We start from the raw sequence: 17,486 nt of genomic DNA on the forward strand, positions 1-17,486 counted from the left end.
GGACCAGAATATTCAGAATTTGAGCCAGAGAAATTAGGAGGGGCAGATGGAGAGGTGTTAAAATGGTTTGACAAGTTCCACTTCAAAAGTGCACAGGCTGCTTGCTCACTTGACTATGGCACTAGCTGATGTCCGTTTCTCTGCTTTAACTGAAATTGCAGTACAAGCGGAAGGGTTAATGTTTAATTGTGTTTTCAAAAGTGATCCCTATTCATGGTAGTGTTCTCTGTTTCAAAACCTCACCACAGCAAGGAAAAAACCCCAACCCTGTTGGTAAAATGGAGGCAAATAATTGATTTTGTTCTGTTGAGAAGCCTGGGGACTGGAGTCAAAACTGTGCTGACCTGTTGGTTATTTGGATTAGAAGCCAAACCTCAAGATTAGCTCAAAGCAAACAATGATAGACACTGAAGGGATGTACAAAATGTGAAAGCCTCAAGTTTAATGCATAATTCAGGTTGTTTTGAACATTCAGTGGTAGAGTACCTCCCTCATTTGCTCAAATGAAATGCATCAGTAAAGTTACCATTCAAGTGCAGTAATAATCCATAGCATAAAGAAAGGCCATCTGTTTAATACATGACAGTTGCATTACATGTGAATCAGAATTAATTCCATTACAATGATTTAGTTGCAACATAATTTTTTTTAATAAGCCTGGTTTAATTACAAAAAATACAAATGAATTTTTAGAAGGGATTGCTGTATCTATTCACTTGCAGTTTCTTGGCACTGAAATTCAGTATTTTACAGATCTTGCACAGAGAATGATTTTAAAAATCTAGTGTCTACAACTGCCCTGTTCACTTCCATGTGTGGAAGATAACATCCATCCAAAGATTAGCATATGCATCTGTGCCATGCAGTTTGTTACAACAGGATCAAATCACTAAATGGGGTCCAAAGTTCCAGATATGGCTTCCCCTACTTTCCAAGAAATTATAGGAACTGGAATGTGCTGAAAGGAGTTTGGCAAATAGGGATTGTGAAGTGAGCTACAAGTTCTGAAAGGCAATTTTACAACATTTGAAGATGCAATAAAACATGTGAATTAAGTCAGACACCTAGATGGAGTCAACTTGACAAAAGATGCAATTCTATCAGAAAGGTCAGATTTTAGAACTATTCTCAGTGCATGATTCATACATATACACAGACATTGATAAAGTGCATCAGAAAAAAAAAGGTTAAATAATCCAATGCAAGGCCTAACCATTCATCATGTGCTCCCAACTGTGGAGGGGTTAAAAAGGTGCTAAAATTTAAAAACACATTCTAGTTTGACAATGACCTTGGGCAACTGTCAAAGAAAACCACCAAATCTCAAGAGTCCTCAGGACATTTAAAAGTATCTGAAAATTGAAGTGTTGTGCAATGGCTCAATTTCTACACTGGAGGCGGATGTGGCATCATTGTTATGGTTAAATCTGTTTTCAATCTTAAAGTTCTCTAGCAAAAGAGAAACTCAAATTTAAGGACTGAGCACTTGATTTAAAAACTGAAATTCAGTAAATCTTACCATTGATTAAGGGATTTCTGGCTTTCAAACTATGCTTTAGAGCTCTCCCTATCCCAAACATACTTGAGCATTCTGAGTCAGTACCTGCAAGATGACAACTTTTCTACAAGGTGATCCAATACATTCCAAGAGTGTGGGGAGGAAAACTTGCACAAGTAAAAAATTTACCACTATGCCTAAAATCAACATCTTCAGGATACAGCCAAGGGTGGTGGTTAGGGGGAAGAGCTTGGAAATTTGAAGTGATTGGATTTTTGCAAGTGTGAGATTTAAGATCAGAGGAAAAGCTTCAAATATTTTCAAAATTAAGCAGTTGTATTATACTACCACAGAATTTAGTGCTTCCAGTCACCAAAGTCAAACTTGACTTTGCCATGTTAGTTTTAACCTTTCCACTTCCAATGAAGGTGGGGAGAAAGATTGAAGAATTCATTTAACTCATGGCTGATATGGTTCAACTGAATGTATTCAAATAGCAATACCAAGGTCAGCCTCAAAAGGGTGTCAAGTGGAGGCAAATGCTCTGTAGATGTCAGTTCAGTCACATGTACACAGCCTCATTGTTGGAACTTGAAATTGTTAAGTGGATTGGATTGTTCAGAACATGTAGTGGTTAGTCATTTACAGTATTAAGTGTGCTCAATATGACCCCCAATAGTCCTCCACAAAGATTCACAGCTAGCTTATTATGACACTTCTTTGGAGATACATCCAAAGGAGCAAAAACATATTGTAGCCCAAAATCACTATTTTGAAACTGCACTTACACCATTAAGGCATAATTCCTCACTTGTGCATTATTAGCTTCAGTGTACTATTACCCTTTTGTCCCACTTTTGCAAGCTTGTATATCCTGCTCATATGCTCCAAAAAGGTAAGCATTGGCCCCATGTTGAACCCAATTGTTGTTGCAGAAGGTACTTTGAAACTAAGATGGAAACAGCTCAGGTTCCTATTACATCAGTTAACTGAAATTTAACTGTCTTTTGGCAACTAGCTGTAAATAGTAGCCAAATTCATTACTCTAGGATAGCAATGCTACTATTTTGTACAGAGTCCTCCTTTGGAATTTCCATCCTAGAGAGGGCCAATCCCTACAAGTTGCCAACCAAAGATTTACCTGCTAAGGTTAAACAATGCAAATACCGCTATTTGTGCAGTTTCAAAATACAGGCCAAACATTCACAAATTAGATGATATGGTTTGCATTCAGCACAAGCTGCAACATTACAGTTTTAACAATCTAATCAAATTCCAAATTATCTACAAGTGTTTTGTTTAAAAAAGCTTTTGAGTAACTGGTGTTGTAGGAGACAGACAAGTGCATTCACATGGCAAGAACATTAAAAAGAGGAAAACAAGTGATTAGGTTGATATTTGCAGCTCTAGTACAAAATAAAGATGGGTGCAAGTCAACCCACATCCATTCTGCAGGTACTTAATGGAGGCATTGCAAAAGGCATGGATGCAGAGATTCCATTTCAACTCATTGAATGTGCAGTTGTCAACTTGGAGCAAGCTCCCTTCATTGTTTGCTTAGTTGCTACAACACTGGCTCTTGTTCTGCTGAGATGGTTCATGGAGATCCACACCTCTGCTGCGCCCTGTTGTTCCACTGGCATTCTGAAGTTCACTCTTTGGCAACTTCTTGGCTGGAAGATAAAGATACGTGTAATGGTGCTCCGAGTGATACAGGAGGTTCATCAGCCTTTGAAAGCAGCTTAAAATCATTTGAGAACCACTTTCAAAATGCATTTTCATAGAGGTGATATTCAAAGTGAGAATGTGGAAGACTCTGGTTGACATGGGAGTTCTAACTAATGCTAGTTAAGAATGGGATCTCAGTCACTCATGTACCAAGTGACTAATCATCATTTAGCTTATAGGAGGTTAAAGCTCTGAACTAGTGGTTTAACTGCAAAACCAGTCTGAAACCTGAAGAAATGTCAATGCCTTTCTCCAGGCTGCCATAGTTGTTTTGTCAAGTGTGTAACAGATGTTATACAAATCTTCAAAGTGCTGAACCTAAAACTGAGCTGCTAAAACCACCTTTGAAGCCATGAGCTTGATTTGCACAATGTGATTTGCCTCTAAAGCAGATTTAAATGTAGCAGGATTATATTTAAAAATAAAGAAACTTTCAGCTGCTGCTAGCAGCCAATGGGGATTTAAAAATAAGAGCTTGCGTTTATATAGCACCCACATTGCATCAAGTAATTTAGCGCAGTCATGTTGCCAAATGCAGCAGCTAATTTGCGCTTGAAGTTCCACAAACAGCAAGAGGGACAACTGACCAGTTAATATTTTTGCTTGCACTGGTTGAATACATATACTCCATTCTTGAATAATGCTACAGGATCTTAGATCCTATCACTACCTGTTGAGTGGAAATGCTGTCCCATTTGAAAAGTCAAGGTCAAAAAATGCAGCAGTCCTTTTGTACTGCATCAGAACAGAAATACTTGACACTATAGCAAGTTCTGTACTACCAAATGACTATTAGCATAAATGTACAGAGGTGCTGAATTGGTAAACAAAGCCGTAATGCTACCAACTTAGTGTCAAGCTATATAGCTTGAAGGACCACACAAATTAAACCAGTCATGTCACTCATTGACAACTTCAAATAGAAGGCAAGATATGACAATTGAAAACCAAGTTCCTTTCCATTATTTGCTGAGGGTTTTGTATTACAGCCTTGAATGTGCCCAAGTTACCCTTTAGTTGGTTTTGGACCAGATTGTGGTTACCAGTAATGCAAGTGATTGTAAATATTGATGGCAGCATAGCTGTCAGTTTAAGATTTAGACAAGCAGTATCCAGAGGTGGGACATGGGCAGACAAACTACATAACTAATCTCAACATCACTTGGATGTCTGTCAAAGCATCAGGTTCCCACTGCAAACATACAAATTTAGTTTACCTGGGGAGCATTGAGGCAGCCATTTGGTTATGCCATTAACAAAATGGGGTTGTGAATAATTTTTAAAGTAAGGTAGCTATAACTGGTTTGGCTCCCACTGATGAGAAGCTATCCCACTTAACCAAGTGGTTAAGATATTCAGAAGCAGAATTAATTCTCCCTAAAATGACATTTTACAATGGTTTAGTGTGTTGATCTGGTCCATGGACCAAAGGCATTGATCATTTTTTTCTACTTTGAATTGAAGCTGAAACAGTTTCCAAGTTATTTTTCATATCTTACCTATTGCCAAAAATAGGTCATTAACATTCATTGCTGTCTTTGCTGATGTCTCCATGAACAACAAACTGTTATCATCTGCATATGCTTGTGCTTCCTGTTGACGAGGGAAAAGTGGCAATTAAGGTCAAGGGGAACAGAGAAGCCAACAAATTATGAAGTTTAAAAAATCATTTGAATCAAGAGGGTTCTTAGACTACGAATGTTTAAGCTGGTCTAAAAAGGATGAAGTCTACCTTCCCCTATAGCATAAAGGGCAAGTAAACTGTTTATATTTACTAGGAACTGGCCAAAACTAATTTGCCAGATTAGCCAAATGGAGTTAGACAAAGATCAGTGTTTAATTCATTGCCATGTACTAAAGTCAACTGCTGCAGTACTGATGGCTACTCCCATGTTTAATCGAAAAGCTAGACAGACAACCACCTACAATCCTAAGCATATTTTGTCCACCAACACAAGAACCCTCAAACCAACCAAAGACCTACCTCATATTCCACCATCCTTTTATTAGCCAGATCCGCTTTATTTCCTGACAGTGCTATAACTATATTGGGACTTGCTTGTCGTTGCAACTCTTTCACCCAGGTCTTTGCTCTTGCAAATGTCTCCTGAAAACAACAGCATTTGATAAGTTAAGCTCATTCTTGGTTAGTTCCATTCCATACCCAATTGAGAAACTTAGTTCATCCATAAAGCATCTTAAAAATCAAAGGCCAGTGTACATTGAAAGTTGAGCATTTTATTTAACACTGCCTGTCAAAGTTCTAGGGATATAGTCCCTTCTTTTGCTCCCCTCTTTCTCTCCCCCCCCCCCCCCCACCTTTAGAAGCACTTTAGCTCCAGCAAAATCTGAACTTTACATCTTTTAACCCCATGGGCAAGTGTACTTGCTTTCCATAATGAACTGATTTCATTCTATAGTTGCAAATACAGAAGTTTTAGCCAAGACATGGGCTTAGTGTTTGCCATCTACAGAGAAAGCAGTGGATACCATCTTAGTCCATATTCAAGTGCAATTAATTGTTACTGCTGGGAAGTTTATCCTGAAATTAATTCACTGGCCAGAATGGAATCTACCTGCCCTTACAAATTAATTCCTATTCTTGGAGCACAAATTTTGAGTACACTTACATTTTATTGGGATTAAAGAATTGCTTATTTCTAATTCTCTTCCCCGCCCCAAAAAAAAACCAAGCCTGAAAAATACATGGTAGCTCAACATCAAAACAAATACACCTTTTGTTGACCATAGAAGGGCAATCCCATAATTCTAACCTGATTAGTGATGTCATAAACCACAATGGCAGCTTGAGCACCTCTGTAGTACATGGGAGCAAGACTGTGATATCGTTCTTGTCCAGCAGTGTCCCAGATTTCAAATTTCACTGTTGTGTCATCCAAGCAGACAGATTGTGTGAGAAAAGCAGCTTTTTAAAAACACAAAACAAACAATGTCAGGCTTTTTGGTTTGAGGTCAATTTGCCAGTGTTTTACATGGAAATGCATTCAACAAATAGAATCAGATCAAGATTAATTGTAAGTAATCACAATGGTTAGCACTGCTGCCTCAGTGCCAGGGACCTGGGCTCAATGTGTGGAGTTTGAGAGTTTCCTCCCACAGTCCAAAAGCTGTGCTGGTTAGGTGCATTGGCCATGCTAAATTCTCCCTCAATGTACCCAAACATGCACTGGAGTATGGTGACCAAGGGATTTTCACAGTAACTTCATTGCAGTTAGTGTAAGCTTACATGTGACAATAATAAATAAGTTTTAAACCTTTAGACCCAGTCATGGGAGAGCACAAGACAAATTACTGAGCCCATGACTCAAGCACTTTTCCCCCCCTGATCAGAATGGTGCAAAAACTTTACATCAAATAGTCTTGTACTTTGGACCAAGTTTAATGGCAAACAGATCTTCAATAATTTTAAGGAATAAAATGCACCAAACAATACTGCAGCATTGACCACCATATGCAGGTGTTATTTTCCATACAAATGGCCAAGGACACAAGACTGAGGCCTGCTTGAATCACAATTTCCACTATCAGGAATCTCATTCCTCACCTCAAAGTGGATCAAGTTTATGTTCACAAGTGGCCTTGCCTCAGCCCCATTCTACTAATAACATCGCATTAGCAAAAGTCTTGGGAAGGGTAGAAAGGAGAAACTAGACATGACATCAGTCAAACTAAAATGACTCCAAATGCATTAGTGTTAATTGGTACTTTTGATATATCCATCATCATGGCCAACACAACTAGTGAATCACTTAGTCAGCAAAATTAACTTTCACATGAAATAATCCCTGAACAGGTATGGACTACTGGATTTATTTTTTGATGGTATTGGTTGGAGGGAATGCCAAGAGAACGCTGGCCAGTGATCAATGACAACAACTTGGTCAATCGAGATTCTCCAGAGGAAGAAAGTGTTCTGTCCAGTCTTCCAAATAGAGTACATCCAGTCAAGATTTGCAACCCATGGGAAGCTGGTGGCAGTGGAAAGGTCACTGGACCAGTAACCCAGAGGATCTCTGTTAGAATCCCATGAATGGTGGGATGCGAATTCAATAAATCGACTAATGATTATGAAACCATTGCCAGGTGTAAAAACTCATTTGGTTCTAGTGCCCTTCAGGGAATTATATGCAACTCCAGATTCACTAACTCTTAAATACCCCTTAGTTCAAGGGCAATAAATGCTGGCCCAGCCAGTAACACCCACATCCCATGAATGAATTTAAAACCCAAGTGACATTAGTTGCAAGCTGTTTTATGGTATCAGAATACCCATTTGCCCCTGATGTGTTTGCACAAAAGCTACCCATAATGATGAGCTCAATGCTCATGACAGGAAACCAATATTGTAGTCTGATGCCTATTGTCAACCTGCTAAAAAGCCAACTGAGCTAAAATTACATGAGGTAGACTTCTTTGACAAACCCACTCAGCTGTTTAACTTGTGAACCCTTTGGTTCAGAGAACTTTACCATTGCTACATTCTGCCTCCAGTTAACCACCAACTTGCCAGTCACAGGTCATTTATCATTGCATTAAGTTTTATCAAACTTCTAATGGTTATGGAGAAGCTTGGTTCTTAAAAGCCCTTGAATTGTACCAAATATGTACTTTAATTCTTAAGAACTTAGCGCTATGAGGTCATGAAGGAAGGGGGGGAAGCATTGGTGGGTGTGGATTTAAGGCCGCTAGTCAGCCACTATTCAAAAAGGGAGGATGGAAGAAGCAAGGGAGTTGTTGCAAGTGACTTGGTCCTTAGCTACTGAATGCTGAGCTTCAGCATCATTTTAAGATGTACCCATAAACAGGGACTTACCACCAATTGTGCTCTCTTGATATTCATGGAATTGTCCTTTAACAAAACGTAGAACAAGACTGGATTTCCCCACAGCTGACTCCCCTAGTAATACAAGTTTAAACTGGCAGATTTTGCTGGCTTGGGATTGACCATTTGGCCTGGATACTCTGCTGGCCATGGCCTTCACAGTAGGATTCTATTAACAGGAATAAGTTAGCCTACCAATTCCAAAGGCTAGGCACTGTAGAACCATACAACCTACAAGGGGAAAAACAGAAAAACAATGCTTTAATATATACATCTTGCTAATCAAGCAATTCAGTTAAAAACCATCAGCCACATCTTGTTCATGTCCAAAGATGCTTCAGATACATGAAAGTTGGAGATATTAGGAATGACAAAGGCTTGTGATTTTTTTTTTAAAATATGAGGGAATTTCTAGATGGCTTTTGCCAAGTGTCAGATAACAGTAGGTTTCAGGGATGGGGCAAAAAACCCACATGTTTGACTGTAGTTCTATGTTTAAAACAGTGACAGTTAATTCTGGTCTAGTCAAAGTATCAAGATTTGGTTTATTTTTTAAAAATCAGAATTAGCCAACTGCCCACACGAGGGGGTGCTGTTCAATGGAGATTGCCAATTATCTGACTGGGGATGCTCATCCCCAGCAATGAAATGGTTCTAACAACTGCACTAGTGACTCAATGACAATTGAAAAACTATTCATTGGTTTAGGGACAAGGTTGTGAAATGCATCAGCATGGACATGTATTACCATGATTTCCCCCTCCATCTGACTGATCATGTCAATCCCATACAATTAAGGACCATGAATGATGGTCTGATGCCTGATCAGGTACCTTGTTCTGTGCCTGACTGAAAACTATTAGAACAGTCATCTCCAGTCACTAATGCAAATCACAAAAACCCAACATATAATTTTAGGTTGCAATTACATAATGGAACAAGCTTCACCTGGTTTATTAAATTTTCATTCTGTTACTGAGGAGCTACAAATCTCCATGTTGTCTCAATATGTACCTTTCTGCAAGTTTAGAGAACCACACTAGGCTGAAGGGGAGGCCTACATACTTACTGCAGGTCCAAGTACATGTAGTGGGCTGAAGTTAGTGCTTATACATTTGGTGTGGCCACAATTTTGATGCAGAAGCAGCTAAACAGCACATTAGGTATTTGCAGGGTAGTGACTTTAAATCCATGGACCAATGCAGTCAGCAAGTGCAATGGAACCCAATTCCATGTCTCATGACTTTTGGGTTCTCATTCAGCAAGCTCCAATTACACAATTCTCAACAGTCTAGTAAACAAGGGTAATCTTACTGAAATTCAGTACTCAGGCTTGTGCCACACTTTGGATGACTAAAATCCTCCAGCTGCTATCCTGCTTTGATCAGGAAAATCATTTAACGTGACAATTTTACAAAAGTTTACTTTTGTAAATGAGCATTTTTAAACAGGATAAAAAACATTAGCACCAACTCCTACAACCAAAACATGGACAGCTGGCTTGGGTTACTAAGCACGACAAAAGCAACTTCCAATCACCTGTGCAAGAAGCTTTATTTTTGTACATTACTTCACATTAGAACAGCAAAGTTCTACCACAAGTAGACAAAGTACTTTACTGTACTAAAAGGCATAATACCTCAAATTTAACCAGTTTTAGGCACTTGAGGCTTAGGAATGCAAATTCACTGGAGTGAAAGTAATCAAGGCATAGATTTTGATCAGTGTTCATTAATTTGACACTATTGGAGAAAAAACAAGCTGCTTTCTTGCATCAAATATACACCAGGAGTGACAAAAGTTTAAGCCCAACAACCAACAGAAGGACATTAGGTTAGATGCTGGTGGTTGCCATCTAAAGGGTAAGTGATGGAATAAAAGAACCCTTGCAGCAAGATGCATGCATGGAATAAACTAGTCTCAACCTACTGCCCTTTGTACACAGACTGCCAATTAGCAATCTGTATGTCTGGTGTGGGAAACAAAGCTTTAGATTGGTGCAGTACAGGGTAGATGTCTTTTTCATGGGCTAATTCGATTTGAAGTTTCCATTCAATGCATCTCAAAAGTTGGATACCAATCAAAGAGTACAAGAATACCAACTAGTCCAAACCTGTAGGCTCAGGTGGAAATCTAGCAGATTGAAAACCAAAAAACAAGTAAATTTTCCTGGACTGATGTTAGGTTAGCATTTAAGGACTGTAGGCAGACTTGAAATCAGGAGCTTTGAATTGGACCTGGGAATTCAAAGGTAGACAATACAGGAGTAAATTCTCCTATCTGGAACTACAATCTTTATTGAAAGGACCAGAAAAAACCAAGTTGGATTCCAGTTCTCTGCTGGTTGCTAACTTAACGAGCCACATCCAATTCCCAGTGAACAAGTCAAAAAGCACAGTATTTATAATTTTAGTGATAGGCCACCCGAGGGAGAATGTTCACAAATTGCTCCAGTTAGTATCAAGCAATGGGGAAGAATCTTTACTCAGATTAAAAAGTTTAGCCCAATTGACAAATAACTGCAATGCAAACATCCTAGACATACATACAACATTGAGCAGATCAAGGTATACCCATGTTATTTTCATGAGGATGAACATTTAGCCAATTTGCCCAAGATATTTGGATCCCCACCCCCTCCCACAGCTGGCTCACTTTTCCAAGCTGAACTCTCCATAAAGCTCATGCCAGGAAGTTCAGCTAGTCTTCATTTCAGGCATTTTAAATGCTTTATGTTATTTAGCCTCATTACACAAAAGGCACAAGCTCAGATTTCTGGTTCTTCCTTATGGTCTCCAGGCCTTCAACATCCCACAACTAGAACACAATCCAATTAGAGCACCAGGACTGTTGAACATGTTTTTATTGTCTACAATTTTTAATCCATTGCAGAGCTGCATCATTTGAATCCACCATCCTTGTCATTTCCTGGGTTATATTGTAGTTCAAATCAATAGCTTTAAGGCATGTTAATGTGCAGACTCCAAAAAGAGCTCTTGTTGCATAATGGATAGCATCCATACCACTGAGCCAGAAGCTCCAGGTTCAAGTCCCACCCCAGGACTTAGTGACTAAGCAAGGTATATTCATAAACAGGGTCCAGCTGAGTATCAACCTGCAAGAGCAGGAGACACTCCTGGTCAGACACTGGAGTGGTGCCCCTCAAGCTACAAGCACCTGGCAACAGGCAAGTGACCTGTTCTGGGAAATTACTAGCGAGGGAAACAAAAGTCTTGTCTTCATGAACTCACGAGGTGAGGGAGGAGAAGAGAATTGGATTGAACACAGACTCAAAGAAACATGTCTTTGAGTGTATTATGTCCCTCTCTAGGAATCCCCAATTGCACAGAAACTGATGGCCAAGAGAGGTGTAGATCTACAACTCTGCTTTTTAGAGAAAAGTAATCCATTGCTAATGTTACAACTACTACTACATTTGAAATGCAAGAAACATATGCACAAGATAATTGGCCAGATCAGTTTTGTTGGTTGAGGGACAAAGAGAGAGGGTACTCAGTCAAAAAAAGATTAAGGCAATTAGAAAATTCAGCAATGTTAATTTGGTTGTTTGATTTAATTTGAAATTATGTGAAAATACAGTATTTTGAGTTGTGTTTTGCCTTTCAGCAAAATTGACCAACCTGAACTGGTCTTTGAAACGCAACAAACCACCAGCATGGGCCTGGTTTGTCAAGTTTAAGTCAGTTAGTGTGGAAAAATCTTAAGCAAAACCCTGATGCTGCAAACACTCCACAGCAGCATCTTCGGAAGTCATTCAATTCAGAACATTAGCCGTTTCCCCCACAGATATTACTAGAGTCACGAAAACAATCCTGTTTCACTTTGCTCGCAATCCCACCTCTCGATCAGAAGAAACGGCAAGAAGTCTAACACCAGGTTTAAGTCCAACAGGTTTATTGAGTAGCAAAAGCCACTTTTGCTACCAAATAAAGCTGTTGGACTTTAACCTGGTGTTGTTAGACTTCTTACCGTGTTTACCCCAGTCCAACGCCGGCATCTCCACAACAAGAAACGGGGCAGATTAAAATAATCCAGAGTTTGTTCCTGTAACAGAAATTAAAAGTACAACGCATATGGCAGTCAGTACAAGTGGAGGAAATAGTTCAATGTATATTGTTTGTCCGAATCCTCTTGGGCAGTTGGATTGATTTCTACGCAAGACAGGCAAAGATTCGTGGGCTGAGCAATTAAGTGACATCACGCTCAAAGGCTTTAAATCACGAAGGTACTAAATAAAATAACGAACGTTTCATTGCATATAGTATCACGGAATATGTTCTGATCAATAACTTCTAAACTACTAAAGTCATATTGTCTAGAATACTCGTTTAAACCCCAACATCAGGAATCGGTTAAGGCCCAAGGATCAGCTCCAAAATAACTTCCAACCCAACCCTCCTGCAAATCACCAGACACCAACCGACAATGTCAACCCAATGAATTGAGAAAATAAAATGAAACGGGCATTTTAATCCACTCTTTGGCAATAAAATAAACATTTAAAATACCGAATGTTGTTCCTGTCTGCCCAATCCCCACACCCACCAGAACATATTTTCCACAAAACACACCCTTTAATTCGGGAAAACGTGAGGTAAATCTAAGTCGGCATTCGACTAGGAATGGGTCACTCGGAAATAATTCTGACTAAAAGCTGAATATAATTTTCTACCTTCACGACGTCTTCAACTTCGCAGCTTTTTTTTAATAGTGTCGCAAGAACTGAGACTCAGCCAAGTCTGGACCACAGCGAGTTAATTGACAGCTCCGGGGCTCAATAAAAAGCTAGCATTTCTGATTGACAGCAATATTCACCAATGGGAATAGAGGAAGGCGGGCGCGGCCGTCCTGATATGCAATAGGAGTGGGGAGCGCCTGTGATTGATAGGCGAGGTGGACCAATGGTCATAGGTTTCTAGGGCGGGTTGACGTTCCAGGTGAACCAATCAGAGAAGAGCGTGACTGTGAAGGCGGGATTTCCGATAGCAAGGTTCGTCCGCTCGCCTCTTCTTGACATCAGGTGGCACCATAATGAGGTCAGATAGAGTTAACTTAGAAAATTAGATTAGAGTGGCCTTTTTGGCAATTATTATATCAAAATATTCACATGATATCAAATCACCTTTCTCAGGAAGGCCCAAAGCACTGCCTATAGACTTCGATGTGCACTTGGTGTTGTTAGGTAGGCAAGATAGAACATCTCTATTTCCCAGTAATAAATTTAATTCTACTGACCTTGCAACAGCGATGAGGATAAATTCTCACCTCTTCAGGGGGTGGGGGCAATTCCACAGACACCAACCACACTTTCAGAACTTGAATTTATATGATAAAATAAAAAGTTAGAAAATAAAGTCCAAAGATGTGCAGGTTAGGTGGATTGGTCATGCTAAGTTGCCCCTTAGTGTCTAAAGATGTGCAGTTTAGATGGGTTGGCCATGCTAAATGCGCAGGGTTACGGGGATAGGCAGGAGAGTTGGCCTAGGTAGAGTGCTCTTTCAGAGCATTGGAGCAGACTTGATGGGCTGAATGGCCTTCTTCTGCACTGTAAGAATTCTATGGTTCTAAAAACAGAAAATGCTGGGAAAACTCAGCAGTCTGGCAGCATCTATGGAGAGAAAAAAAGAGTTAACGTTTTGAGTCCGTATGACTCTTCGTAAGAACTCACTTATATAATGTTGGTCACTGCATCAAGAAAACTTGAAATGCCGAGCAGCTTAACAAACATTCTTGAATTGTAGCGATTATTTTAATGTACGGAAACATGGCAGGCAATTTGTACACAATTAAGTCAAACAAACATGGTATCTAGGCATCACTGGCAGCAGTAATTGCCCATCCCTAATTTCCCTTGAGACGATTGTGAGCTGCCTTCTTCAACTCCTGTAGTCCATGTGGTGTAGGTACATCTACAGTGCTGTTAGAGAGGGAGTTCCAGGATTTTGATGCAGCAACAGCGAAAGAACAGCAATATCGTTGCAAGTCAGGATGCTGTGTGACTTGGAGGGGAACTCAACTGAGGTGATAATGCTCCCATGTGTCTACAATCCTTGTCTTTATAGATGGTAGTAATTGTAAATTTGGAAGGTGCCGTTGAAAGAGGTTTGACAAGTTGCTGCAGTGCATCCTGTCGGTGGTACACACTGCTGCCACTATGGGCTGATGGTGGAGGGAGTGAATGTTTATGGTCATGGATGGGATGCCAATCAAGCGGGGCTGCTTTGTCCTGGATAGACAAAGTGAACTTCTTGAGTGTTGTTGGAGCTGCACTCATCCAGCCAAGTGGAGAGTATTCCATCACACTCCTGACTTGTGTCTCGTAGATGATGGACAGGCTTTGGAGAGTCGGGGGTGAGTTGCTCACCACAGAATTTCCAGTCTCTGACCTGATCTTGTAGCCACAGTATTTATATGGTTAGTTCAGTCCAGTTTCTAGTCAACACGGCACGGTAGCACAGTGGTTAGCACTGTTGCTTCACAGCTCCAGGGTCCCGGGTTCGATTCCCGGCTCGGGTCACTGTCTGTGTGGAGTTTGCACATTCTCCTCGTGTCTGCGTGGGTTTCCTCCAGGTGCTCCGGTTTCCTCCCACAGTCCAAAGATGTGCGGGTTAGGTTAATTGGCCAGGTTACAAAAATTGCCCCTTAGAGTCCTGGGATGCGTAGGTTAGAGGGATTAGTGGGTAAAATATGTGGGGGTAGGGCCTGGGTGGGATTGTGGTCGGTGCAGACTCGATGGGCCGAATGGCCTCCTTCTGCACTGTAGGGTTTCTATGATTTCTATGAACAATAACTCCCAGGAAATAAAAATAAAATACTGCAGATGCTGGAAATCTGAAATAAAAACAGAAAATGCTGGATAAACTCAGCAGGTCTGTCAGCATCTATGGAGAGAAACAGAGTTAACATTTCGGATTTAAATGACTCTTCTACAAAACTGAAGCAAGTTAACTCCCAGGATGTCAATAGTGGGAGATTCAGTAATGGTAATGATGTTGACTGTCAAGAGGAGATGGTTAGATTCTCTCTTTTAAATGTGTAAAAATATTGTATACATGTGAATATTATTGAAATAGCGAAGGATAAAATTAAAGGAGACCTTTTAAAAGAGATCATGACATCTGAGTGAACTCAGTGCTCCACATGTCCAACCAACAAGCAAATAAAATGCTGAATTAGATTGGTGAAACAATAAAATGCAAATCAGATGAGAGTGAAACTGTACATTGCTTTGATCAGACCACATTTTGACAATTGTGACAAGTTCAGTTGGCTGAGTAATGGGTTAGACATCTAGGAATCGGAGACAGTGTAGACAAGAGTGAGAGATGGCCTTTGCCTGGCACTTATGTGGCGCAAATGTTACTTGCCACTTATCAATCCAAGCCTGAACGTTGTCCAAGTCTTGCTGCATGCGGACATGGACTGCTCCCATATCTGAAGAGTTGTGAATGGAACTGAACACTGTGCAATTGTCAGCAGACATCCTCACTTCTGACCTTCCGATGGTCGGAAGGTCATTGATGAAGCAGCTGAAGATGGTTGGGCCTAAGACACCATCCTGAGGAACTCCTGAAAAAATGTCCTGGGGCTTAGATGATGGACCAGAAAATCCACATAGATGATGGTTGTGGAGGGAGTGATGGTCACAATACTCGGAGAATTCCCTGCTCTTCCAGTAGTGCCATGGGATCTTTTACATAAGGGTAGATGGTGGATAAATGTAAAATTTCATCCAAATGACTGCACCTTCAACAGTGCGGCACTCTCTTAGTACTGCATTGATGTCTCTGGTGGAGAAGTGTGCTATAACTGAGACAAGACTGATCCTCCTCATTCAGTTTTTCTGTATGTACTGCACTGGACAATTTAATGCCAAAACATTTGAAGTGGAAAATCTGTTCCACAGATCAGCAACAAGAATGAGAACGCCTTTTCATGGAGTAGTCGTTGCATTCTCTTGAGACAAACAGGAAATATGGAAGCACAACCAGAATGGAATAAAGAGGGCTGATCCAATCAGATCCAATGCTGTACAGGTCAAGAGCAAATTAATTCTTTAGCCTTATCTGTGAAGCTGTCTGTAACATAATTAGGGGTTAATTGGATTGCTCTCTCTCAAAAAACTGGCTTGGACCTGATGGACTGAATGGCCTTATTCTATATTCTATAATTAGTGGTTTGAGCTAACCAGGTAATATTAGCAGGAATGCCCATTCTGGTTGCAATTCTGTGGCTTCAACTACTCCTTTTGTGTTACCTCTTTTAAATCAGACAATTCATTTATTTTTGCAAGCTGCAGAGAAATTTCTCAGAGACAAACAGTCTAGATATTAAAACAAAGGGCAGAATTATACAGTCCCATCACAGTGGGGTTGGAGCTGGATAATGCGGCAAGCTGTTCAATACTCCATTGACTTCAACGGGAGTGGAAAATCCCACCAGTGGGAGGAGCTGTTAATACTTTTTTAAGTCTGATGATAAGGAACCATTGCTTATTCAATATTTTGAAGTTTTATTTATCATCAGCCAAACAAATCTCAGAATGTGCCTGGGTGTTGCATGAGGTTAGGTACGGTGATGCCTCCACAGTTGAATCTAGGCTGCCACAAGAGTCAGAGAGATACTAAAGGACTGCTGGCTGACAATTTTAGAAATGCTGGCCCGTGTAAGACCAAAACCAGGTCTAACTTCAGAGTAAATTGAGAGCCGGTGCTGCTCATTGAAGCTTTTCTCCAGTGGGGGTGCTTCTGGACAGGGAAAGAATCCAGAAGGGAAGAGAGGAAACAAGTGTTTGTTCTGAACTACTCTATCCCAATAAAACAGTTGTGAATCATCAGAATATCTTTTGCTGCCTGATCTTGGTAAATGGACGTTCACGTGTAAAACACTATCTTCCATGGAACTGTGTCCCCAGCATCTATCAGAGTGTAGAAGTATGAAAGCAGGAGGGAAAAAGAAAAATGGATCTGAATATTCAGGGTGCAATATTCACAGACTTTTTCAGGAACACAAAAGGTATTTATTAATTAGGAAAAACTGTACAGATTCCACATGTCTTCAGATTGTCTTCGGCCGAAGGTAGGACTTGACCCCTGGAGTGATTACCCATTCTTAAGTCCCAATTGGTCCCTCAAGCCAGGTGACCATCTTCTGTTGTGTTGCCATTAAAGGGACAATCACCACATCCCTCCCCCTTTAACTCCTTTGTACAATCTTCAATAACCGAGTTACCAAAGCCCAAATTCTAATTAAGTGATATTCATTTGAATTGGACAATTATAAATCAATCCTTCAAAGGTTTTTTTCTGTTTCTTGTAGAGAGGTGTAATTCTGTAGTATGAGGTGCTTCCACTAGATCGACATTAAGAGGAACTACAAATAATGAGTACCTTTTCT

At 40.2% G+C, this 17,486-nt stretch overlaps 1 protein-coding gene across 2 annotated transcripts; it reads right to left on the reverse strand.

Moving 5' to 3' along the window:
* Positions 1-413: 413 nt before the first annotated feature.
* Positions 414-12,846, reverse strand: LOC144481921 (ras-related protein Rab-5B). 2 transcript variants are annotated; one of them, XM_078201088.1, is made up of 6 exons: positions 12,763-12,846; positions 8,061-8,300; positions 6,001-6,152; positions 5,211-5,333; positions 4,726-4,819; positions 414-3,171 (listed from the first exon to the last, which is right to left on the reverse strand). In XM_078201088.1, exons 2-6 carry the CDS (start codon positions 8,218-8,220, stop codon positions 3,056-3,058), a joined length of 645 nt encoding a protein of 214 aa, XP_078057214.1. In that variant the 5' UTR covers positions 8,221-8,300; positions 12,763-12,846; the 3' UTR covers positions 414-3,055. The 2 variants fall into 2 exon arrangements, with proteins under 2 accessions (XP_078057214.1, XP_078057215.1); XM_078201089.1 differs by having other exon boundaries at positions 12,662-12,802.
* Between the last annotated feature and the right edge of the window lie 4,640 nt (positions 12,847-17,486).

The sequence above is a fragment of the Mustelus asterias genome, chromosome X, assembly GCF_964213995.1.
Source record: "Mustelus asterias chromosome X, sMusAst1.hap1.1, whole genome shotgun sequence".
NCBI classification, from domain to species: domain Eukaryota; kingdom Metazoa; phylum Chordata; class Chondrichthyes; order Carcharhiniformes; family Triakidae; genus Mustelus; species Mustelus asterias.

Bases quoted from the DNA above. Each gene is read 5' to 3' on its own strand.
- LOC144481921 (XM_078201088.1), bottom strand. From the start codon at position 8,220: ATGGCCAGCAGAGTATCCAGGCCAAATGGTCAATCCCAAGCCAGCAAA. The intron at 6,153-8,060 runs GTAAGTCCCTGT...GTTTTTAAAAAG, and splicing joins TCAAGAGAGCACAATTGGTG to CTGCTTTTCTCACACAATCT. The intron at 5,334-6,000 runs GTTAGAATTATG...TGTTGTTTTCAG, and splicing joins TTTATGACATCACTAATCAG to GAGACATTTGCAAGAGCAAA.